We start from the raw sequence: 25,168 nt of genomic DNA, 5'->3' as shown, positions 1-25,168 counted from the left end.
AGTCGAGCTGAGTCACTGTATTGCTTTTTCCATGTTCCCTCTTAACAAAGATCTATTGGATAGAGACCCCTGTACTCAAGCCTTCTCTCTCCAATTTTCCACCAAAAGAAAGATAATTATCACACATATTAACATATCAACTTCATAAATTTCCATCCTCCACCAGGAAGGTATGGGACTCAGCTGCACCCCCATTCATGACCACTGGATCTAGACGCAGGGCACATCCATTATTTTCCACCCATGAGATTTAACCATTGCATATACTCTCCCCCACTGAGGTCAGACTTCAAACCATGCAGTGGGGTAGAGGTTCCAGGTGCTTTCTCTGAGAAGGCTCCCAAGTTGGGGAGCCATAAAACCAGATAATCGCCAAAGCCGCTTTACCTCTAGGATTCCAAGTATGATTCTCCTTCCCTTGCAGCCCCCACCCCTTCCCCACCCAGGCCAGCGTATCACAAGGCACAGTTAGCTTGCAATAGGAGTCAAGACCCACAGCAGTGCCTGTACCACATGGAGTCCTTGTTTCCAGGCCACTTTTGGGGAAGTCATGATCCAGAAAGAAGAATAAAAACTTTAGCCATTTTCAGCGAAGATTAGAATGCCTGAGGAGCTGGCTAGAAGTGCAGATTCCTGGGCCCCAGCCCAGTGAGTCTGATTCAGTAGGTTTAGAATAGGGCTTGGGAAATCTTACCAAGAATTCCATTTCCCAGACTGATTTAGGTGGTCAGAGGGAGAAGCCTTGACACGTGGAAGAGGCTGAGAAGCTAGGTTACTAGAACAGTTGGCCCCTGGCCTCCCATTGGCCTCAGTAGAGGTCAGAGTGCAGAGGTCACTCCCTAAGGGTGTCAAACCTAGGGTGAGCACCCAAGGGCAGGTGGCCTCTCCTGTGCTTACCTGTCTCCCGTGTAAGGGTGAGGGCAGTTACAGGAGGCTCCTTCAGGGGAGGAGATGCAAGTGCCACCTTCCAGGCATGGTGTCAAAGTACAGTTTTCCCTTCTTTGTTCACAATGCCTCCCAGAGAACTGGGGGGGACACTTGCAGACATAGCCTGGGAGGAAGGGAAGGGAGGTAAGAGAGTGTGCTAGCCTAGAGGTCAGGCAGCTGCAGGCTGAGAGGCCTCCAGGACAGAGGGGTGGCCTCAGCAGATTTACAGATCCATGTACTCACACTTAGTTACTGAGTGTGCCTCCATCTGCAATAAGCACCAGGTTGGCAGTGCCCTGGTGGAGTAGAAGACTTGATCCTTGCCCTCAAATGACTTATAGTCTACAGAGAACAAGCATCTAAAGAATAATAAATATCCTCTTTATCCTAGACAACACTCATTCAGTGCTCGTCACCATTCTGAGAAGCTTCATATATGACCCATTTGATCTGAGACTACTGTTATCACCCTCATCAAGGGACAGATACCAGTTGTTAGCAGGTGAGGAAATGAATCACAAAGAATGTATGACATTTGCTCAAGGTCAGACAGCAAGTAAATGGCATATTGGGATTTAAACCTAGACAGTTATATATAATATCAGTATGTTAGTAATTATCATAAAAATTAGTTTGATTGAAGGGGTGTGTTGGGAGAGTGGGCTAGCCTAGACTAGGCACAGGGGAGGCTTCCTAAGTACAGGGGTGATATTTCAGTTAAGACCTGAAGTATGAGTAAAAGTTCACCAGGTAAAAAGATAGAGTGGCAAAGAGGAGGGCAATTCAAGCAGAAGACTACATGCAAAGGCTTGGAGGAGGGGGTGTGGCATGATTTAGGAACTCAAACGATGCCAGGGTGGGTGAGCCTTTTGAGCCAAAGAGATTGGGGAGCTGCATGGCTGGGAGGCAGGAGGGGCCGGAGGGGCCAGAGCACTGTCATGAGCCATACGCAGGAATTAGGAATTGGGACTCTTCTTAACAGCAAGGAGAAGCCACTGCACAGTTCCAAGCACAGCACTCATGTGCTTGAACTTGCATTGCATAAAGATCACCCTGGCATCCTGCTGGTAGACAGGTGGAGGGAGCGAATCGGAGGGCAGGGAAGCAGCTGGCACAGTAGAAAAAGATGAGACATAATGGGGGCTTGGGTCAGACTGATGGCAATAGGGACAGAGAAGTGATGGATCCCCTAGGTATTCTGCAGGTAAAAACGATAGTACTATCAGCCAAGCCAAAATTAGAAAACAAGAGGAATGCCCAGTGTTGACAGGAGTGTAGGAACCTCATGTGCTGCTGAGGGAACAGACTGCTGCAGCCATGCTGAAGAGCAGTTTGGCCCTATTTAGTCAAAATAATTATTCGCACACTTTGGGTATGTGAATTGAATCCCTGTGTGTGTGTGTGTGTGTGTGTGTGTGTGTGTGTGTGTGTGTGTGTGTGAAGGAAGTTCTCATGAACATTCATAAGAAGACGTGAGTGAGGATGTTCACTGCAGCACTGTCAATGAAGGTGGGACTTTGAAGTCACTGGGGTGTCTAATGCTGGGAGAACGGAGAGGAAAAATGTGAGTGTGCACAGCTTGGAGTGCTGAGCTGCAATGAAAAGCAATGAATGAGAATTACTTGTGGCAATATGGATGGAAAAGTGTAAAAATTTATATATCCCTCACATAGGTTAGAAAATTCACTCATGTGAAAAACAGTAGTTTAGATTTTGTAAGAACTCATTTAATAACATAAAATGTTTGCTTGCAGCTTTTGGGGAAGTGGAGAGGAAGGAGGAATTTCACCAATGAGGATGCTAATATGTGTGATGAACTCAACCTACACCAGAGGTCTGTGTTCATGCTCTTCCCCCATCCAAAAAGAGTAGAAAGAAAGCAAGTTCATATTGAGGGAGAATGAAGACTCCTGGCTTGCCCTGGTGTAAACCTAGCAGATCCTAACCCAGTCTCATGGATAGTAAGGGGAAGAAAGGGGCTTCTGGAATTAGGAGGCAGGAGTGCCCCACTGAGACCTATGCCCTTGACATGCCTCTCTCACTTTACAGCCATGTGCCCTTGAGTGAGTTTCTTTACCTCTCTGGGTATTCCTTACCTAGGCCAGCTGTTTCCTGAGCTGTAAGATGAAGTTATGAATAGCTCTCTTTCCTCCCTCCCTCATGGGGCTGTGGTGGAAGAATATGTTTTGTAAACTCTACACTGACATTGTTGCTAGTTCAACATGTCTGAGTCCTCTGAAGAGCCTCCTGGGATAAGCCCTGGCGCTGCCCTCAGCCCTTACCTGCCCTGTGGGACTGTGAGCACCTGCCCCCATTGAGACATGGGTTCTGGCTGCAGTTCTCACTGTGCAAGCAGCACTGGGTGAGAGCCTGCCTCTCCGACAAGCCTGCTGCTTTCCTGCCATGGACCAGCAGCTCCAGCGCCTCTCCATTGATCACGACTTCATCCAGGCAGCCCTCGAAGCCCTGGGAGACATTTGGAGATGAATGCAAGAGGACGAGGCCGCCCAGAAAGAGGTCTCTTTTCGGCCTCAGACCCCGGCAGTTTTCTGGAAGCACAAGGGAGGTGTTGCCTGAGCTATCAACCACCAGGCAAATCGAAGTGTCTGTCTCCTCCACTAGAATTGAGTGCCACTCTTGGTCATTCACGTGGAGCCAGGAGGAGAGATTTCCATAGAAACCACCTGGGCAACGGTATTCCAGTTGGAGCACTCCATTGACCAGCTGCAAAGAAAACCCAGATATCCATCAGCAAAACCAAGAAGTCCTTACAAAAAGCACTGCTAACAGGCTGCCAGTGCAAAGAAGGCTGGTTGTATTTTCATGGATGGGAGGGTAGCGTTTGGTGACTTTCAAGGATATTTTAGACCTTGTATTTATAGAGCATAAAAGCCCTCAATGTGCTCTTGTGTCTATGGTATTATTTGGCCCTCACCACACTCCATGGGATGGTCTGGGCAGGGGTGACATTTCCATTTCACAGATGAGGAAACTGAGGCCCAGAGATGCCATGCTGATCAAGACCATCTCTTTTGGATTCTTCACAGGCCTCTCCAATGTTCTACGCTCCTGAACATTGGCCTTCAGGACCAATTCCCTTTCACTCCCATTCCCTTATTCAACAATTCAGTTCTCAAAGTGGATCTCCAAGGCCTTTTCAGGGGACTCACAAGGGAAACTATTTTCATAATAGCCCTAAGACATTATTTGCCTTTTGTATTCTAATTCTCTCACAATTATACAGTGGAGATTTCTAAACATGTGCTACCAAAACAAATGAGTGCAGAAGTAGATAGGAAAATCCAAAAATCCAGCTGCTTCTATTAAACTGGATGTAAGAGAGATTTGTAAAAATGTAAAATAATGCCAATGTTTTTTTGAGAATGTAATTATTTTTTATAAAAATATGGTATTTATGTTAACATGTAATGTATTTCATGTTATTTTTAAATGAGCTAATAAAGAGTTTGACATCTCAGTTTTAATTTCTAATACTGAAAATATCAATAGCTATACCCCATGTAAACAAAATTCCTTAGGATATTCAACAATTTTTAATAGCATAAAAAGTCCTGAAATCAAAAAGTCTGGAAACCACTGAGTTAAATAATTTTAGTTCATCACACTCCAAAAAGTAGGACTTCCTATGGCCAAATATTTTTCTGGTCACTTTAGGTTAGTTAGAGCTTTCTCTGGGTAAAATGTAAAAATCTAACCCAGTGTTTTCCAGAAGTTAACCATTTGTACACCTCTTTTCTTAATTTTGCCCTGGTTTGAATACTACCTATACTGTTACTTACTTTAAAAGGAAAACACTATTATTATAGTAAATAGAAGAGCAATATAACTTGCCATTAAGGAAAAAGAATGACAAAAATAAGCACAATCAAAACCTCATCCTTAAATCACTGCTTTTACTTCCTAGGACCACAAAGCCATCGATCCTGTCTTTTCACTGTTTCCCAACCTCTGTAACACCCCCACTCCTCTCTATCCAGCTTGAATCCCATCGCCGAATCCCTGTCCCTCTTTGGCTTGGTAGAACTCACTTGGCAAACCCACAGCGGTGGTAAAATCCAGCTGCCCTGCTCTATATGAGCATCACGGATCTGAACAGGTGGAGAAAGACACACAGCCTTGCTTATTGGTCTTCCTTTAATTTCATGACAGTGAGTCTCAAATGAGTCCTTCATGCTGTGCAACAGTCATGCTATCTTCCTTGGCCCATTCACTCTGCCAGATGATTATTTTCACAACTTCTCTCTCCTCAGACCCCTCATGTCCCACTCTCCATCCTTGCTTTCAATAGTCAGTGGAAAATTGCAGGCACTCTCACGTCTGCCAACCTTAGTGAAAGACAGTCTCTCCATTCGTGGGCTGCATCCCACCCTCCTTCTGGATAAGCAAGTCCATTGTCAGTGAGCAATAGTATTTTGAAAGGAATTTTTTTTTTTCTAATTTGTAGGTCTCAACAGTGGGTTTAAAATATCCAGAAAACCACATTGTCAACAGATGTGCTTCCTGAGTAGATTTAGTGCTGGAAGGGTAGATTTTGTATAATTCTTAAGGGCCCTATGGTTTTTAGAATGGTAAATGAGCATTGGCTTCAATTTAAAGTCACCAGCTGCATTAGCCCCTAATAAGAGAGTCAGCCTGTCATTTGAAGTTTTGAAGCCAGACATTGACTTTTCCTCTCTAGCTTTGGAAGTTCTATGGAAGTTCTAGAGGTATCTTCTTCTGATATGAGGCTATTTTGTCTATACTGAAAATCTGTTGTTTAGCATAACCACCTTCATGAATTATCTTAGCTGGATCTTCTGGATAAGTTGCTCCAGCTTCTACATCAGCACTTGCTGCTTCACCTTTCACTTTGGTGTTACAGAGATGGCTTCTTTCCTTAAACCTCATGAAACAACTTCTGTTGGCTTTTTTTTTTTTATACTTCCTCACCTCTCTCAGCAACATGAGCTCAGCTTCATGTTGTAGCTCGTTTGATCTGCTATGCAGACCACTAAATCTTTCTCCATATCAGCAGTAAGTCTGTTTCACTTTCTTATCATTTGTATATTCACTGGAGTAGCACTTTTCCTTTCATTCAGGAACTTTTCCTCTCCATTCACAACTTGACTAACTGGTGCCAGAGGCCCAGCTTTCAGCCTGTCTTGGCTTTTGACATGCCTTCCTCACTAAGCTTAGTCATGTTTAGCTTTAGATTTAAAGTGAGAGATGTGAGACCCTTCCTCTCACGTGAACACTTAGAGGCCATTGTCAAGTTACTAAGCAGCCTAATTTCAATATTGTTGTGTCTTAGGGCATCGGGGGACCAGAGAAGAGGGAAGCAGCTGGTCGATGGAGCAGTCAGAGAGCACACATTATGGATTAAGTTTGCTGTCTTGTATGTGCATAGCTTGTGGTGTCCCAAACAATCACAGTAGTAACATCAAAGATCACTGATCACAGATCACCCTAACAAATAAATATAATAATAATGCTTGAAAATTTTCAAGAATTACCAAGATGAGACAGAGACACAAAGTAAGCAAATGTGTGAAAAATGGTGCCAACAGGCCTGCGTGGATCACAGTTTGCCACAAATCTTCAATTTGTAAGATATGCAACATCTGTGAAATGCAATAAAAAGCAAAGAATGATAAAGTGAGGCATGCCTGTCTATGTTGGAGACTCCCAGATCTTCATCTCCAGCCAGACTTTTCTCACAAACACTGGACTTGCTTATTCAGCTCCACTTGTGAGTCCAATAGACTTCTCAAACTCACATGTCCAAAGTGAACCTCCTGATCTTTCCCTCATGCCCTCCCCCGCTCCTTCTAGTTGCTTAGACCAACATCTTACTCCTTGCTTTCTCTCCAAGCCCCCAGTCAATTCATCAGGCAATCCTGCTAGCTTTACCTTCAAGATCTGTCTAGAGCCTGAACTCTTTTTCCCAGCTCCACTGTCTTTACTCCCACCTAAACTGCCATCATGTCTGAATTACTGAAGTACTGCAAGAGCCTTTTGGTTGGGTCTGCTTCTATCTATGTTCCTCTAAAGTCTGTTCTCTACACAGCAGTCATGACGACCCTTTTGAATATGTTACCTCATGTCAATTCTCTGCTCAGAACCTTCTAATACCCCCCACTTTGCTTAGAATAAAAGCCAAAGTCCTTAAATGGCCTATGAGACCTTTATAGATATACCCCCACCCCACTGCATCTCTGACCTCAAGTCCCTTCCTCACGTCACTGAAACCATATAGACATCTGGGCTGTTCCTTAAACATGCTGAGCAGTCTCCTGACAAGAGGTTTTTGCATCACTGCTCCCTCTACCTAGAATGCTATTCACCCCAATGTCTACCTAGCTAACTCCCTCACCCCCTTCAAACTGTCATTCATTTATCAAGTCAGTGAAGGCTTCACTGATCACCTTACTTAAATTGCAACTTCTAACTCTCCTGATCCCCCTTAACCATTTTTTTTTTCTATTAGCCTGAAGCACATACCACATTTGGGCAAGCTCTGTAATTTTCTGATTTATTATGTTTAGGTTAATTGTCAGTATTCCCCCTATAGGATAAAAGCTTTAAAAGGGATTTTTTGTCTTATTTACTGATGAGACACAGCTCCTAGAACAGTGTCTGTCACTTAGTAGATGCTCAATGTATATTTATTGAATTAATTAAATTCTGACTAGGTGCTGAAGTCTGCTTTCTTTTTGTCAAAATGTGAGATTGGCATGTATGATAGAGGTGTTAAAATCAGGCAGGCACACTGGGAATTTCTACAAGAGATAATCAGAAGGACTGAAAGACTGTTAGGAAGACCATTAGAAAGAAATGCATTTTTCTGTCATGTGATTCCATGTAACTAAATGCTGGGTAGTCTTGAGCACCCCCAGTGGTAACCAGCCTCCCACGCATCTTTGGGAAACACTGGTCTGTTACTCAGCAAAGTGATAAAAGCGCTTGGGGCTAGGTGGCCTCACCCATTTCTCTTTCTGCTTCCAGAGGCTCTGTCTTATCCCACAGGACAGTCTGGCCTCTGATTGTCCTTGGACATATATCTCCGGGTGGGTGGCTTTAGCCATCCCACCTGGAAAGTCTCATGTCTTGACACAGTAGTCACACTCAGCATCCCTAAAAATCACGCAGGGAATTTTTGGCCATAAATTGGCCTTCTGGGTTATCCTCATGCTGTCCCCGATTCCCCAGCCTGGTGCACCCATCTCTCAGGCTGGCAGTGCCTTACCTTCAGCGAGACACACACTGTCTCGTTGCTAAACAGGAGAACGGCCTGTGACTGAAGTGTTTTCAGACGGAAGCGGATGTGCCATTTCTGAGCCTCTGGGAGACCATACCGCCCAAAGCTCTGACCGCGGAACCTTGCAGCAGTACCTGTGAAACAACCAGAGGTGTCACCTCCATGTGGACAGGTACCCCTGGGAGCCCTCAGACTTAGTCTCATTCAACCCGTGGGTGATGAACAGCGTCACTGCTCATATTTTATAGGTGAAGAAATGAGGCTAGTCCAGGGTGACACAGATGACAAGGCCGTCCCCTTGCAAACCTTCCTTTGGCCTCAGGGATCCTTGCTTGTGTCCTAGCCTAGGTCAGGAACTATGAGCTCAAACTATTAAGAAAGCAAGAATCAAGCAAGAAGCATAATCAGTCAAATGTATGGAAATAAAAATTTCTATGCAACATAGTTTCCATGTGATTTCTTTTTTAAAAAATATATTTTATTTATTTTTAATGTATATTTTCTCTTGATTTTTAGTTTCCATGTTATTTCTGGCATCACTTGGGGAAGAAGGAAGTAGAATTAGAGACTGTTTTGCACATATGTGTGATTTCAGGAACAGCACACAGGTGCCTCATGATACCCTTTCTTTAGGAGTGTAATCATTTGGGAGGCTGCTGAGGGGTCAAGAGACATTCTGATAAAAGAAGGGGATAGTGATAGACTGTGTGGCCAAAACTTCTGTAAAGCCCTGAGTGCTCCTCCCCCCAGGGCAATTGCTAGCGCCTGGTTGCACAGTAAGGAATCTTCACTGAAACTCGAGTTTCTCTGTCTTACCTCACCATGGGACCCTCTTATGTGGACCACCTATTCAAAGCTATTGGGAATAGCAGTTGGTGGAAGCCCCCCTGGGAAAATGCTGTGTTATATATATTAAGCACTGCCCACCCCAGATTTTTAAAGTCCACCCTCCCGAGAAGTGAATCCAGCTATTAAATCTGTAAAACTTCAGTGTGAATAAAATAAAAGCTGATCAGGTGTCAGAGGGAGGGATGAGCACTACAGGCCCCAGATACCAAGGAAGAGGAATTGTTGAAGTGGGAACAAAGGCTGAAAGAAGGAAGAACCAGAAAGCCTGAGTCTATCACACCTTACATCTAAAACTCTGACGCTGGCACTTCCATTGTAGGAGGTCGTTACTAGATGGGATATTGAACTTGATCTAGATCAGGAATTCCCAAGCCCGGCTGAAAATCAGGGCCATCTGGAGAGTCTTTTAAAATACATAATGCCAGGCTCTATCCTCAAGCAATGACTCAGTAGTTCTAGAGGCATGTGGGAATCTGTATTTTGAGAATCTCCCCACAGTGGGTTCAGCAACTGGAAGGGAGACCAAGGGATGCTTCTGAGATGCTGGTCGTGTAGAGATCCTTGATCTGGGTGCTGGTTACAGGGATGTATTCGGTTTGTGAAAACTTTTTGAGCTGTATGCTTATGATACATGAATATGTATGTCATATTTCACTAAAATGTTAAAAAAAACATCATCTCCCAGGTGATGCTGGTAACTATAAGCCAGCCTATCTGGTATTTCTCAAAGTGCTGCCCTTGGATCACTTGCTTCAGAATTGTTTGAGGAGATGATTAAAAATTCCAATTCCAGGCCTCATCCAAGACCTTCTCAATAAAAAACTGTGGAGATGACACCCAGGATCAGGTCTCTTTAAAACAGACCCCAGGTGATTTTCCCCCGTCTTGAATTTTAGAGCCTCTGCTGTCTGATGCCAGGTGGTCAAGAGAGAATCTTCAGTCATCAGGCTTTCCCTGTAGCTGACTCTGGGGCAAGAGACCCAGAATCCCCGCTGCCCCCACCTCCGCCAGCATGTCCCCAGTGTAGCTCACCCAGCCTAAAGCCCTGGGCCCTGGAGAAAGTCTACAAATGTTTGGAGAAAGAATTCCCCCTATGAGGTCCAGGTGAGGCCATAAAGGCCATAAGAGTAGGCCAGGGCAGGCAGGGGCGCTGGCAGCTAGAGGCAACATTGCTTCCCTTTTGCCAGCGCTCCGGAGCTGAACCAGGGCATTGGACTTAATGCCAGGGGCATTGGAGCGAGTCTTATCAGAAAGCTGTATTCCTGAAGAACATGGGAAAAAGCTCAGGTTTTAGAGTAGGACACCCAGGTATTTAAATAGCCAGCCCTTCATTGGAGGCTGTACATTTCAGGCAAACCAATATAATCCTCAGTTTCCACTGTATTTGGGAGTCAATGACCCTACTTCATATGGTCATGGTGACAGTCCAGGTGACATATACACAGAGCCTTATAACAACAACTGCTACCATGTGTATGGTGGCCACCACTTATGGGTGTACTGACTATGGGACAGATAGGGGTTAAGTGCTTTTGTATCCATTAAGTAGTTTACTCCCCAAACCAATTCCAGGAGGCAGATGATAATCATTATTTTATGGATGAGAATCTAAAGCTCATAGGATTCTAAAACCCACTCAAGTTTACACAGATAGCAAGTGATGGAGCTGGGATTTGAACCTGAGCTGTCTGGTCTAACCCTTGAGATTATAACCATCAGGCTATAGTAGTAATAGCACTGTATTAGTAACTCATGTTTACTGACCACTTTCCATATATCAGGCACTCTTCTAAGTGGCTCTTGATACCGAGTTTCATTTAATCCCTACAATAGCCCAATAACACAGAGAGGTTAAACAAATTTCCTGGGGTCACTTAGCTAGCAAGTGGCCGAGCTGGTATTTGAATGAGGCGATCTGATGCCACAATCTATGCTCTTAGTCATCATGCTAAACTGCCTCTGATATTCTTGCTGTTATTTTTGAAATTGCAAAAGTGGACAGGATTAAGGTGGTAGTCCATGACTAGATTTACCTGTCTCATGGCGGTCTGTGGTCTTTAACCCTGTGAAAACTTCCCTCTAAACACCCGTCCCAGGCTGCCTGAGCCCCACCATGCTGGTTGTCCTGGGGAAGGCCCACTCCTCACCACTGCAGGAGCAGTTCCTCTCCAGGCGGTGCTGCGGGGTTAGGATGCTGAGCCTGGCTGTGCTGTACGTGGGCCCCACCCTGGGGTCCAGGTGCACGGTCTCTTGGCATATTTGGCCCTGGCAGCTTGGGCCCTGGCAGGGCATCAAGGGCATGTCTGACCTCATTTGAATTCCCACTGCATGCTCCATCTCCTTGGCTGAGCGAGTGATGATGGATGCCAGGTCCTGGAGCTTGTAGAAGGTTCCAGAATGCCCCTCAAAAACCAGAAGCACGTCCACACCAGCCGTGGCCTCTGCAGGCTGAAGGCTGGCCAGGTGGATGTCGGCTCGTCTGATGTCCAGCTTGTTGCTGAGGAACCTCTGCAGGTTCCGCCAGTGGTCACTCACCAGCTCCTCTGGGGTGAGCTGCTGGAAGCCCATCCACAGGGCCTGCTGCAGAGCCTCCTGCCCCATGTGCCACACATGGACGTGGACCCCAGCAGTGGCAGTGAAGGTCCCATCGCTGACTGTGACATTGAATGCATAGCGGCCTCGAGGCAGTCCCTGGGTGGCAATAATCTTCCCATCAGGTGCGCCCACCGAAAAGCGCCTGCCCAGGGTCTCCTCTCCTGCCAGGCTGTAGGTCAGCGTGTCCTGGGGGTCTCGGTCTGTGGCATGGATTTTGCCCACCATGCCACCCTGGAACTCCTGCTCCCTGATGGTGATGAAGATCTCCAAAGGGAGGGCCGAGGGCGGATAGCGGCTCTGCTCCTTGACGTGGACTCTGACCGATGCTGAGGATGAGAGGGGCGGGATGCCGCTGTCCGCTACCTGGGGGCAAGCAAACACTGCCATTACCAGAGGGCTGCAGCTGTCTGTGGCCCAAGTGAGGCCGGGCCTCCTTGGTGAGCCCGCTGTCTGCTTGAGGGCTGGCTCTGCATGTTGCCACATTTGAAAAGAAAAAGGAAAACCTCCAAAAGTGCTGAAGATTCTGTAGAAGGAGTCACACGCCATCCCACATGGTGAGGCTCACCTCCGTGTCCTCATCTGATGGTTCCCCTCACCTCTTCCTCAGTCAGCCCGGCCGTACACACTCACATCTCCTTCCTCTCCAACTTCCCTCTTTCTGTCCCTTTCCCTAAGTGAGCCATCAAATGTCTCCCAGCAATTCCAGTGCACATCCTTTATGGCCCCTGTCAGCCCAAGGAGGTTCTCTTTGGGACCCCCCTTTACTATGTGATTGGGCATTTCTTTCTCAGATCAGCCGACAAATATTTATTGAGTACCTCCTCCAGGCCAGCCCCTCTGCTGTGATCAGGAACAAAGAGACAGTAAGTAAGTTACTGAATAAGCAAGAGATAAAGTGCTGTGAAGGAAGTAACGGGGCAAACTGACAGAGATCTGAAGAAGGAAAGAGGCCTAGCTTGGATCTGGCAGGAGGAAGGCGTCTGAGGCGGGGGGCAGGGGGGCGGCCGGGGTAGATGAGTGAAGGCAGCAGACGGGGAACTGCAGGCGGAGGCCCTCGGCTGGGAGGAGGCGGGCCCCTGGAAGCAGAGAGGGGCCGCTGCTGCCAGAGCACGCGGGCAGGCAGAGGGCGGTGAGCGGGGCAGAAGCAGGGCCGCCGCGGGAGGCCCAGGAGCACAGGCTGGGCTTTAGGTCAGAGCCATGAAAAGCCACTGACGGCTTTAAGCAAGGCGGTAACATGATCTCATTCAAGCCACAAGAAGAATGTGAGTGAAAAGTGCCCCTTCCTTGCACATTTTGCAAGGGTCCTTTCTGCCCAGACTCAGCAAGAACAAAGCTTGCCTTTCTCTCCTCGGTGACATTATCACCTTCTCAGCTGCCAACAAGGGTCCCCAGAGTTTTCCCTGCAGTAACATCTTGCTCATGTGCATTCCAAAGCTTGGAGTGAGTGAGAGGTGTGAAATCACAGCCTGCTGGGAATTGTGCATAACGCTGATGAGATATCAATGGTAGCAATAATTGATGTTATTCCTAAGGATGATATACAGCCAGTATTGAGTACAAACTGTGTGCCAGTCACTTTTCAGTGCTTTGAATGCATGATCATAGTTTATCCTGCTTATGAGTTAGGCAGCATGAAGTCTCTCATTTTACAAAAGATAAAACTGAGGCTCAAAGAGGTCAAGTACCTTGCCCAAGGTGATGTAGCAGGCAGGGCCAGAGCAGAATCTGAACTCCTACCTGTGGCCGTAGCCTGTTTCTTTGATGGCTTATGGTGCCTCCCAGTGAGGTGGAGATACAGGACAGTTGCCGGAGATGATGATGCCAATAGGTGCTGAGTGGTTGTCTGGGCCACGGCACAGAGGTCAGGAACCTGCTCTCTCTCATCATTCTGCAGGCAATCACCTCCACGCCCTTGGCTCTGAGGACCGTCTACATTATCCCAAGCCTGTCCACCTGTCCCTGAGCTGCAGACGCCCATTCCCAATTATACGTTGGTCACTTCCCCTTAGATGTCTCATGGATGCCCAAAAGGTAACGTGCAAAGCAGAGCCTTCATTCACTCCATAAAGCTGGCCTTCTCCCATCCCACAGTCTTTCCAGTCTCCTTAGCGGCCATACTACCCAGTCTTCACTGGAGCTAGGAACCTGGGGGTTGTCCTGGATCCTTCCCTTTTCTTTCTGTCCTCATACCCAGTCCATCCCCGGCTCCCTTTTACTTCCACACAAAACCTGTCCCGAGTCTATCCGTTGCCTGCCTCTTCACCACCACCTCGAGGCCTCAGCACCGCTCTCCCCAGGAGGGACGGCTGCTCACTGTTACACCTCCACCACTCTTGTACCCCCATTGCTCTTTCTAGAGCCTCAAAACTGAGCCTCCTGAGACACAAGGGGGGTCACCTCCCTGTTGGAAACCCTTCAGCCACTTGCTATTGCACCTAGCTTAGAATCTAAAAGTATTCTAAGTAGGATGTAAGTAGGATGGCTCTACCTCACCATCTGCCCAGGACGGTCTTGGTTTTCACCTGTTATGGACCTGTTATCACCAGTTGACTATTCCTAGCACCTCCCTCACTCTCCAGAGCATCAGTATGGACCTCCGGTAACATGGCCACCCAAGGGGTGAGGCCTCCATGGCCCAGCCAACCTGTCCCTTCAGCTTCACTCCCACCGTTGCTCCCTGGGCTCTGACCACACCGGCTCAGTGCAGGCCACGTCAGGCTCGTTCCCAGCGCAGGACCTCAGCTCATCTGGCTCTTCCTGCTTGCGACACTCTCCTGCCCAGTGTTCACGTGGCTGGCTCCCCCAAGCTCAGCTCCAGCGTCCCTTCCCCCGGGGGGCAGCCACCCTCTGAATATGTCTCCCCTGTGCCTTACGAGCCTCTCATCTCCTTCTTTCTTCATCTGTTTATAATAGCTCCATGATTAGAATCTAAAGCCCAAAGGGACAGGGGTCACCCCCTCATTCCCCTGCTGTATTACTAGCAGCTGGCATAGAGCCCTGCACATGATAGCTGCTCAGCAAATATTTGTTGAAAGACTGAATAAATGATTGACTAGCTGGCTGGCTGAATGGAGGAGTACTTCATCCTGAGCCCAGAGAAGTTCACAGGATAGTAGGATCCACTAGACTTAAAATTTAGGAAATGGACCTGAGGGAATGAAAGGAGGGAGAAATGTTTGGCCGCCATAATCCCCTACACATGTATTTATACGTTTCCTCTTTTGGACCCCACACCCATTCTGGGAAGTAGGTCCTTAACAAGATCTGTGGTTCAGAGGGCTGTCCTGGCCAAACTCAGGAAGTTAGAGCCCAGCTGAGGGTGCTGTCTGGGCTCTGAGGTTCGAGTGTTTGGGTTTGAAGCAACTCACATCTGCCACATAAGGAGTGTTACTTCAGCCGGTAGTAGTTTTACCTTAACCTCTACATGCCTCAGTTAGCACATCTGTAAAAAAGGGGTGATAACTATACCCGCCGTACAGTGTGTTGTGAGAATCTAATGCAGGGAAGCATGTGAAGCCCTCAGCCCAGTGCCAGGCACACAGCAAGAGCTCCGGTAGTCCTTCTGCCAGCACCTGTCCCCATGGTCACCACCAGTGGCCTGACACAGCTCTCACCTCGATCAGAAGCTGATACCATTCCTGGGCTCTCCTGCTCAGGCCCGCAGTGGTCACCAGCCACCCATCTCGGGTCACTCGGAAGGCAGAGCCGTCGTTCCCCTTTGTGATTCGGAATGAGTAAGGGGGACCGTTCTCTGGGGAGTCTGGGTCACTCAGGATGAGTTGCAGGACTTTGCTGCCAATGGGGGAGTTCTCCTGAGACAGATAGTGACAGGAAATCAAAGAATGAAATAAGTCCCAGTCTGCACTCCTGCATCTTTGCGGACCCCTCAGCATTCCAGCTGCCCCAGGCCATGGCGGGACCCAAGCTGTCATTCATTCATTCTGCCTGTAAATTAGTTGGTGACTTTGTCAGTCTAGACCAGGACTTCCCGCAGGCAGTGCTGGGTCTTAGAAACAAAGCCCTCTGGGGCGGGGAGGGTCCTTAGAGTCCCTTTATCCTGCAGAGAAGTGACTTCCCCAAGGTCAAATAGCTGATGATCCGTGTATATAAATTAGTGCCTGGGGTCCATGTGGGAATTTTGTGACTCAGAGGGTCAGTTTAGTTTCCTGCTTAGAGGACCAAAGGAATATACATCCAACGATAACATTCAAAGATGAGAAGAAGTTCAACTAAAAAAATGATCCCCTGGATATTGTTCCAGTCTTTGTTCTATAACATAGGAATTCAGTATACTGTAACACAATGGCTGGTAACCATCTTTTTAGCAACAAAATCTTATCTACAAACAGAATGTGATGGGCAGAAACTGATGGTTTCAGACATTCTTCTCTTCTTTTCTTATAAAACCCTACTTTTGTTCAAGTGGGAGCAATAATCTCACAAAGAATGTGCCCCTCCAAGGAAGAGACAGACTACGGTTGGTCTATGTCAATTATAATAATCTGATTCCCTTTGCCGGTTTTTGGCTTAAGGGTGATCGTGTTATCCAGTTCTCACATTGGGAAAGTCTACCAGGTGGAAGTTCTGAGAAGTCTTCTTCTTTTATAAAAAACAGATCCTGTAAAAGAATTTCCCTTCTGTTTGCCCTTGACGATAGTTAGGCAATGATGTGAGGCTGAAGTTGCAGCAGTCATGTTGTGACCAGGAGGGAGAAGGTGAGGAAATTTTGAAGAAGTGAACCCAAAGTTGTGATATCATTTTCCTACTAAAATAGCCAATTCTGGAATAGAACTTCCCACTATCAGACCTTTTGTTATGTGAAATAAGTCCTTATTATTTAATGAATTTTAGTCAGGTAATCTGTTATTAGCAACCCAAAGCACCCTAACTAGTATTCATAATACACAAAACAAGGAAAAGCAGAGTGGCCCGGATGGCGCACAGCAGGGCCCAGAACTCCGCGTCCCTGTCCCTCCCGCCCCTCACCCACTGTGGTCACAAGTCCCCATAGGATTCCAAAGCCCTCTCCAAACCCCATTTGCAAACCAATGGTGTGATGGAAATAGCTTGGGATCTAGAAAATCTTCTGGGTTTAAATCCTAGGTTTGTTGCATTCTAATTCTCAAACATTTCTGTACCTCCACCTAAAAAAAATCTTTAAAAATGGGTATGGTAGTCCCCGCTTATCTACAAAGGATATGTTCTTAGATCCCCAGTGGATGCCTGACACAGTGAATAGTACCAAACCCTAAATATACTATGATTTTTCCTATACTTACATATCTATGATAAAGTTTAATGCATTAACTAGACACAGTGAGAGATTAGCAACAATAGTAAAATTGAACAATTATAACAATGCACTATAATAAAAGTTATGTGAATGTGGTCTTTCTCATCATCTCTTACTGCACTGTATTAACACTTCTTGTGATGTGAGATGACAAAATGCCTAAGTGATGAAGTAAGGTGAGGTGAATGACGTAGGCAAAGTGATGTAGCATCAGGCCACTATTGACCTTCTGACCATTTGGCAGAGGGAGGATCATCTCCTTCTAAATCATGGTCAGCTGCAGGTAACTGAAACCAAGGGAAGCAAAACCATGGATAAGGGACACTACTGTATGCCTACTTCACAGGTCTGCGTGAGTCACAGGTGAGAAAATGGATGTGGAAGTGCCTAGCACAGTGCCTGGTTATTTTTAGTCCCGATCCATAATCCCCTTCAGCAGGCTGTGTTGCCTGATGTTAGGGATATCAGTGGCAAGGTCACAGCCACTGTCTGGTGAACTGATGCCTGTGGTGAGCACCCTCCACTAAGAGGGAAGTGAAGAGAGGACGGGTTCAGGATACCTGCAGAAGCTCAAGCATACCTGAACAGAGGTGCTGTAGTTGAGCTGAAAGAACCTTGGTGGGTTATCATTGACGTCAACCACTTGGATGGCAATGTCTGTATCCTCATGCAGTGCAGGCTGCCCGCTGTCTGTGGCTCGGAGCCTCAGGGAATAGCTAGAAGTCTGTGACAAGAGGCCCAGTGGACAGTTAGCAATGAAGCCTGCTAACAGTTCTGCTCTCTGACTCATTACTAATGTTTTCAGAAAAACAGATGGAGACACTCCCCTGTGCCTACTCCTACTGCCTGCCCACAGCATTTGACGGCCCAGGTTCTAGAGTCAGAAAGAAATAAGTCTGATTTCCAGTTCAAACATTTACTAGTTGTGAGACTTTGGGAGAATGACTAAATTTCTTTGTAGGTAATATCAGGATCCACCTCCTAGGAATTTTTTTTAAAGACCAAATGGCATAATATATGTAAGGCACTTCGTAAAGTTCCTGGCACAGAGCAGGTGCTCAGTAAATGATAACTTATTATAATGGTTTAATGATACCTGGTCAGTGGTGAGAAGCTGGCCTGAGCTTCTCCAGGGAAGGTTAAGGGTCACTCACATCCCTCACAGGCCCCAGAGGCCCCACTGAAAAAATACTGAAGGTGGGTCTGGAGATGTTTCAGGATGGGATGTGGACCACAGTTTATCCTCTGGACCTACAGCAGGGCCGTATTTCTGTTCTGATGAGCTCAGATTGCCGCCCCCGCCAACACACACATAATTTACCTGTTCCCAATCCAGGGCTTTGACTACCTGTAGTTCCCCCTTCTTGGGATGGATGGCAAAGTGCCCAAGCTGATTCCCTTCTATCAGGCTGTAGGTGATGGCACTATTTATGGGTCCATCTTCATCAGTTGCTGACACCTGTAGCAATGGGAGGGTGGTCGAGAACAGTGGTGCAAGAGAGACCAGGAAAGGATCCTGGCCCTGGAGAATGTAGAACAGATACATCCCTGCCCCAATGGCTGCCATTGGGCTGGCAGTCCATGAACCAAAGGAATCTGTTCATTTTATATCCTTGTATGGACTTCAGCATGTCATGGTTCATTCATTTATCTATTCATTCATTCATTTACTTGCTCAGTTATACTGACAGGATGCTAGGTTGTGAGCTGAGAGGTGAGGAATGTGCCAAAATGAATATGCTCACAGGAATTTTAATGTCTAATTTGGGGGGAAAGTATGATCAGCTTTATGAGAGCACAGAGAACATAGTCCAGCGGAAATTAGAAAAGAATGCACGAAGCCTTGAAGGATAAGGAGGGCTTCTGAGCTGGTGTTCCAGGCATGAGCCCAGAGCGTGTGAAAGCACAGAGGGTGTTTGGGGAAAGGCACGTTTTCTTGGGTGACTGGAACATAGACTGCATGTCAGGGAGTGGGAGGAGATAAGACTGGAAGGCAAAATGCAGAGGTGTCCTAGAGAACCTTGAATATAGGTGCACAGAGTTCAGTTCCGCTCTGTGCAGTAGGAGCAATTAGATGTTTAGATGCAAAGAGGTGTTACTCGGCATCTGCTCACACTGACCCTCTGGGTCACGCGTTGTGAGCAGGCCCCTTCCAGGCTTTGGAGCCTCTGGCAGTCCTCCGGGGTCTCTCCCATGCCCCTCTTCTATCAGTACCTGATCTAGACCTTTTCAAACACGTGAGATAGGCTGAGTGGCTACCGTCATGGCCTGAGGCCTTCTGTCACTTGCTGAGTGGTTGCAAATACTAGTGAAATTTACAGTGTATTAGCTGATGAACTGACCCCTGCTCACAGATGACTGGGGGAGGGGGAGAGAAGAACCCGCCCAAGGCCATGCCCCCAAAGGGCAAAGCTTCGGATCCTTACTGTGAGCACGACATCGCCCACGATGGCATTCTCTAAGACCCTTGTGCTGTACAGCTCCTGGGGGAATCTGGGCCGGTGTTCGTTGATGTCAGTGATGCTGACCACGACCGTAGTCATGTCGCTGAGGGAGGAGGCGTCTTTCCGGCCACACTCGATGGACAGGAAGTACTTGGGGCTTGTCTCAAAGTCCAGGCTCCTGTTGGTGTACAGGGTCCCTGAAGACAGGAGGTGACGAGAGGAATGGGGCAGGTGGGACAGCAAAGGTAGAGGGCTGGGGGGGCTTGAGCCAAACCCCAGGAGGGGCAGTCCAGCAGGGAGAGGAGAGACACATCTCCTCCATAGTCTCCTTCATCTCCTCCATCGTCTCCTCCACCACCTCCTCTTTATTTCTCCCTCCCCCATCACCACCCCTCCCCCCACTCTCATTTTCTGTATCATTTTCAACTGCATGTATTTCTGTAATATCTCGCTGAACTTAAGTCTGCAATATTAAATCTATCGCATGTAGATTTACGATAACCCCATGGCGCAGGAACAAGTGTGATCCCCATTTTCTAGGTGAGTCGACTGATGCTCTCAGGTCAATAGGTGAATGACCTGCCCAAGTTCACCCAGCTAGTAATTGACAGAACTTAGATGTAAAAAGTGTTTTATAGTACCCAAAATTGCTCAACAGATTGTTAGGACATAGATTTATCATTCTGAAAACTGGAAAAGAACAAGGATTTACCCTGCCATTCCTGGATAGCTAAATAGTTAATGGGGGAAAACTCTTCTTTATAAAAGAATTCTAGTTAGTAAATAACTGAGAAATTATAGGATTAGAAAATCACCATTTTGCAGCCCCTAGTGGAATAATATATCTAGGAAATAATCATCAAAGGATGTTAAAACCATTAGAAGAAGACCCGACAAGAACTCCATATGGACAGATCTGGAGGGTAACACCCACACCCACCACCAGTCTTCATCGCAGAGAAAAGAACTGATGGGCCATTTTATGCCTCCCAACATAGCGCAAAGGGGGGGCCCAGCGTTGCCTCTGAAGCCATGTTGCCAAAAAGTTGAAACTGAACCTGATCGAGGCCTTTGATCCAAATGTCATTGTAAGAAATACAGGGGCTAGAGAACATGTGACATCATAAAGATACAGCTAGCTAATCCGAAATATAAAGAATTCCACCTGACACATGACCCAACTTTTTCATTAATTAATAAATGGCAGGAGAAAATAAAGAGAGAAAAGAAAGTGTTAGGGATTAAAAGAGACTTAAGACTCTGCCAATCAACCAAATGTAATATGTGGGTTATTTGGGAGATGTTCACAAACATACCAACTTCAGAAGGCATTGATGAAATAATCTGAAAAATTGGCTGGGTATTGGATGATATTAAGGAATAATTATCTTTTAGGTGTGATTATGGTATCCTGGTTGTATTTATAAAAGGAGCCCTTATCATTTAGAGATACCCACCAATGTATTTACAAAGGTAACGATATCACATCTTGGATTTGCTTTAAAATAACAACAAAGGGTAGATTTTCAGGGGTAAAGGGTAAAGATGAAATCGGACAGGCCTATGCTGATAATTACTGAAGCTGGATGATGGGATATGGGGTTCATTATACTGCTCTATTTGTTTATAGTTTAAAGTCTCCCTAATACAAACTTTAAAAAATACTATTCAATAATAAGGCAGCTGCTTTAGGAGGTAGAGGGCACCATTGCATTGCAGGGAGGAACTCTGCCCTGAGCATCCTCTGAGGCCCTTACGTGAGGTTCTGTGACTGTGACTTAGACTCTCTGTGACTAGGAGGAAAGAAGAGATATATTCTGAGATCTCTCTGCCTTCATGAGGATAAGGAGAAATTCAGGGATGCCAGGACATCCGGGGGAGGGCTGTAGGAAGGAAGCAGGCAGCCGTGCCCTGGGCTAGCTAAGCTCCACATTCCAAGAAGTGCAAACTTCTGCAGTCAGAGTTGGAGGGTGGCCCCAGCACACCAGGGCTGGGCCTGAGCTGAGACCTTGAAGCTGCAAGGGGGAGTGGGTTACTGGTGGTCCGAGCAGGGATGTGGGGGACTTAAGGAAGTTCCCACATAGCTCTCTCAGGGGGAAAAAGGGACTTGGTACCTGGAGAGAGTCAGAGTGAAGAAAGGGCCAAAGGAGGTATGCCCTAGGAGGGACTGCATAGAGAGATATACCCCGCATGTGAGGAGTCCAGCATTCCCCAAGACCCTGTGTATGTGTGGGCTTGTGTTTGTGGAGGAGGGAAGTGGGGCTGCCCCAGGTGCTGTCTTACCTGTGCGGCCATCCAGGCGGAACATCCCCTGCTCATTCCCGCTGACCAAACGGTAGCCGTTCTTCTTGGCACCCGGGCGAGTGAGGGTGGCCAGCTGCAGCACCTCTGTGCCAAGCCGGGCATTCTCAGGCACCTGCACGCTGTGCTCAGTGTTCAGGAACATGGGCAGGTAGTCATCGAGGCCCACCACAGATATGGTGACCGTGCCCAGTGTGGACAGAGGTATCGGGGAACCCAGGTCAGAGGCACGGACCGTGAGCTCCAGGGCTGCCTGCGGCTTGACCCGCAGTGGCTTCTCCAGCCGGATCACACCTGTGGTGGCCTCGATGGAAAAGTGGCCTTCAGCAGAGTCCGTCAGGGAGTAAACCACCTGGGCATTGGCACCTGTGGGGACACCGAATGCACGGCACATACTGAGGGGACTTCCTCTGGACCTGCCTGCAGGGAGCCTTTCAGCCACAGGAGGACCTGGGGAGGGGTCCCCATAAAGGATGACATGCTCAGGCTGGGTTAGGGGTGAAAATCTCACATGGAGATGCTTGTTTGGGAGGTTCATAGAAAGGTTCTTGGGGATGGGTCATCTGCAAAGCTATAAAATTATCTGAAAATGTTTATACAGGGACTAGAGTCCAACATCAGCTTATGAAGTGAGATCAGGTAAGGTCAAAACCATCCATCACAAGTTCTTTGTGAAAGAATAATTCTGTATCTTGATTGTGGTGGTGGCTATATGAATCTACACATGTATAATACTGAATAGGACTATACACAACAAACACATGTGTACACACACACACACACACACACACACAAAGCTGGTGAAATAAGGTGAATAAGACATGTAGTCCAGTTACCAGTAATGTCCCAGTGCCAATTTCCTGGCTTTGAGATCACACTACAGCTATCTAAGATCCTTTCTTTGGGGTAAGCTAAGTGAATGGTGCACAGGCCTCTTACTACTAATTTTGCAACTTCCTCTGAGTCTATAATTATGCTAAAATGAACAGTTAAAAAATATATACATATCCATGGAAAGTTCTTAGTAAATCAAAACACACAGTGTTTCTCCAGCTTTGACTCAGATTCTGTTATTTCCCTTAGCTGGGTACCAGATGAAGCTGTTGGCTGTGCAGGGGCCATAGGGTATGAGAAGCACCAGCACTTCATGTTCAGCTATGACATCCTCACCCAATGGAAGGGGCACAGCCCCTGAGCCTAAGGGTCTCACATCTCATACACGTTTGAGGACACACATCCTTTTGGTAGAATGGTGGTTGAAACTGCCTATTAGAATAGCTGAATTTACATAAATTAAATGGGCATACCATGCAATTTCCCCATATATGCATTTTTCTGGAGAGAGCATAATTTTTCTAGAGAGGGAGCCTCTGGTCAGGCCACATTTAGAATATTTGGGTAGAATATTTAATAGTTCCAGTCTTGAAGGGTTACAGCAAACTGGTAGGAGGATGTGTCCTAGAAAGGAGGAAGGGCTGGAAAATGTGACTGTAGAAACTAGGGCTCCTCTTCCCAGAAAGGGAAGCTTGGAGCTGCAACAGATGGTCACCACTTCCCAGCCACAGAAGGGCTGTCACAGCTGAAGGTCTAGATATGTGTGGCTGCAGAGAGAAGGACCAGTGCTGGTAAGTGTCAGCTCCAAATAGGTAGCCCTTCATAATTATCTGAGATGCCATGGAAAGAAGGGGCTGCCTAGAAAGTAGGGAGCTTTCTGTCCCTGGAAGTGTGCAAGTCCTGGCTGATTTACAGGGCCTTGTAGTCATTAGATGCCTTTGTACTAACTACTCGCCTTCCCTTGAACTCCTGCATCCCTCCAAAATCTCTCACCTCCTTCAATGCCAAGTTAAAATTCACTTCCTCTAGAAAGTCTTAAATTTATTTAAGAGTGGTACCAAACAAAGCAGGGTGTTTTGATACCACATTTATCATCATCATATCCTATGTTGATCTGGCTACTTTGACCCTGGGGACATTTTTTACTGTAGGGGATAGGGTTAAAATTCACCCTATGTGAATTACAAAATTTGACTCAAGGAAATTTTATATATATATATAAAATGAATCAAAATTGCATTGTAAGTTTCAAAAGAAAAAGAATTAACTCTAATGAAAATAATGTCATTAAAATTAAAATGCAAAATATTGAAAATAATTCCACTTCATTGTATAGAAAATTGATCAAGGAATTGAATAGGCTAATAGAGTTTGTGCTAAAAATTGCTTTCTTGTGGCAATTTAATCAGAGTTCAATAATTCTGATTGGCATATTTCAGATTAAATGTTTGTACTCAAAATGTCCTTGAGGTTAAATGAAAGGGCTCCAGGTCTAAATGGCAGTGAGAAACAAGAGGCTGACACACTGCAAACAGGCCTCAAAACATTGCCAAAATCTTTTATCACATAGCACTTAGATATGCAATTTGTGGACAAACATTTCTCACTTTAAGTGTTCATAGAGTTCAGTGAGAAGGCTGAGTCCTTACCAGTCCCAGAGCGATACAGAGAGCCAGACCCTCGCCCAGGTGACCTGTGAGCAAACGGCCCCCAATCCTTCACGTTCTCACCTTGGTCGGAATCCCGAGCCAAAACCACAGCCACGGGGGTCTTAACCGTGGTGTTGTCGAAGACAGCCACAGCACAGTGGCTGGGAAAGAAATGGGGGGCGTTGTCATTCACATCCTCCACGTGGAGGGTCACATCTGCCTGGCATGATTGGCCGCCTCCATCCGTCGCCTTGGCAACAAGGCTATATGCATCCTTCCTTTCTCGGTCTAAGGCTGTTACTGCGGTCAGCTCCCCTGGCCAGAGAAATGACAGCAAGTGAGCTTTCTCTGGGGGCCATTACTCCTGCGCATGCCTTCTAGATATCTACATGAGACAACCTCCACCATACAGAGTTTTGTCCCAGAGAAGAGGGATCAGTCCTGCGTACATACAGTTAGGAAATAAGCTCAGCTTGTATGCCCCCATTCCCACTCACCTCCCTAATTCTCCCAAACCCACTCAATCACCACATCACCAATTTAAGATCCTCACCAATAAGCTATACAGAGGCACAACATTTTAAAGGGTAATAGGCAATTCCTAGCAACACGTAAAATGTGCTTATCCCTGGCCCACATTTTCACTTCTAGGAATATATCCTATAGAATAATCATCCCATGGATAAAATTTTATATGTATATAAACATATTCTTAGAGCATTGTTGAGAATAGCAACATACTGAAAATATCCTACATGTCTTTCAAAAAGGGACTGGTTAATATGTTATGGTTTAGCCATACAGTAAAATATGGTGCCACCAAAAAAGGAATTATGATAAAGCTTTACATGCTGCATTGCTAACATCTCCAAGATGCTGCTATGTGAGAAAAAAGCAAGCCACAAAAGTGTTCTATGTAGACATTTTGGAGATGCATGGAAAACCAGTCTGATAGAATACACACCAAGAGTACTTGTCTTTGGGGGAAGGGCCAGTTATTGTGCAGACTTTTCACCTT

At 46.5% G+C, this 25,168-nt stretch overlaps 2 protein-coding genes across 4 annotated transcripts in view; one reads left to right on the top strand and one right to left on the bottom strand.

Annotated features, from left to right (window-relative positions):
* Positions 1-6,932, top strand: part of SLC36A1 (solute carrier family 36 member 1) — a 71,915-nt gene extending 64,983 nt beyond the window's left edge. Inside the window, exons 11-13 of one of the 3 annotated variants that reach the window (XM_073230406.1) lie at positions 1,319-1,429; positions 2,682-2,761; positions 6,239-6,275. In XM_073230406.1, coding sequence (XP_073086507.1) covers positions 1,319-1,429; positions 2,682-2,722 — 152 coding nt within the window. In that variant the 3' untranslated portion in view covers positions 2,723-2,761; positions 6,239-6,275. Of the gene's footprint in view, positions 1-1,318; positions 1,430-2,681; positions 2,878-6,238 lie in introns of those variants that run through there. The other 2 variants (XM_073230404.1, XM_073230407.1) reach the window with 2 other exon arrangements.
* Positions 1-25,168, bottom strand: part of FAT2 (FAT atypical cadherin 2) — a 75,453-nt gene that overhangs the window by 3,468 nt on the left and 46,817 nt on the right. Inside the window, exons 13-22 of the mRNA XM_073230402.1 lie at positions 24,232-24,465; positions 21,650-22,033; positions 19,349-19,563; positions 18,244-18,381; positions 17,503-17,646; positions 15,244-15,441; positions 11,182-11,992; positions 8,174-8,319; positions 3,210-3,651; positions 898-1,051 (exon numbers count right to left, since the gene is read on the bottom strand). Coding sequence (XP_073086503.1) covers positions 898-1,051; positions 3,210-3,651; positions 8,174-8,319; positions 11,182-11,992; positions 15,244-15,441; positions 17,503-17,646; positions 18,244-18,381; positions 19,349-19,563; positions 21,650-22,033; positions 24,232-24,465 — 2,866 coding nt within the window. The remainder of the gene's footprint in view (positions 1-897; positions 1,052-3,209; positions 3,652-8,173; positions 8,320-11,181; positions 11,993-15,243; positions 15,442-17,502; positions 17,647-18,243; positions 18,382-19,348; positions 19,564-21,649; positions 22,034-24,231; positions 24,466-25,168) is intronic.

Source organism: Manis javanica, chromosome 1 (assembly GCF_040802235.1).
Source record: "Manis javanica isolate MJ-LG chromosome 1, MJ_LKY, whole genome shotgun sequence".
Lineage (NCBI taxonomy): Eukaryota > Metazoa > Chordata > Mammalia > Pholidota > Manidae > Manis > Manis javanica.
Note: the sequence above shows the minus strand (reverse complement) of the source record. Positions and strands in the feature narration are given on the sequence as shown.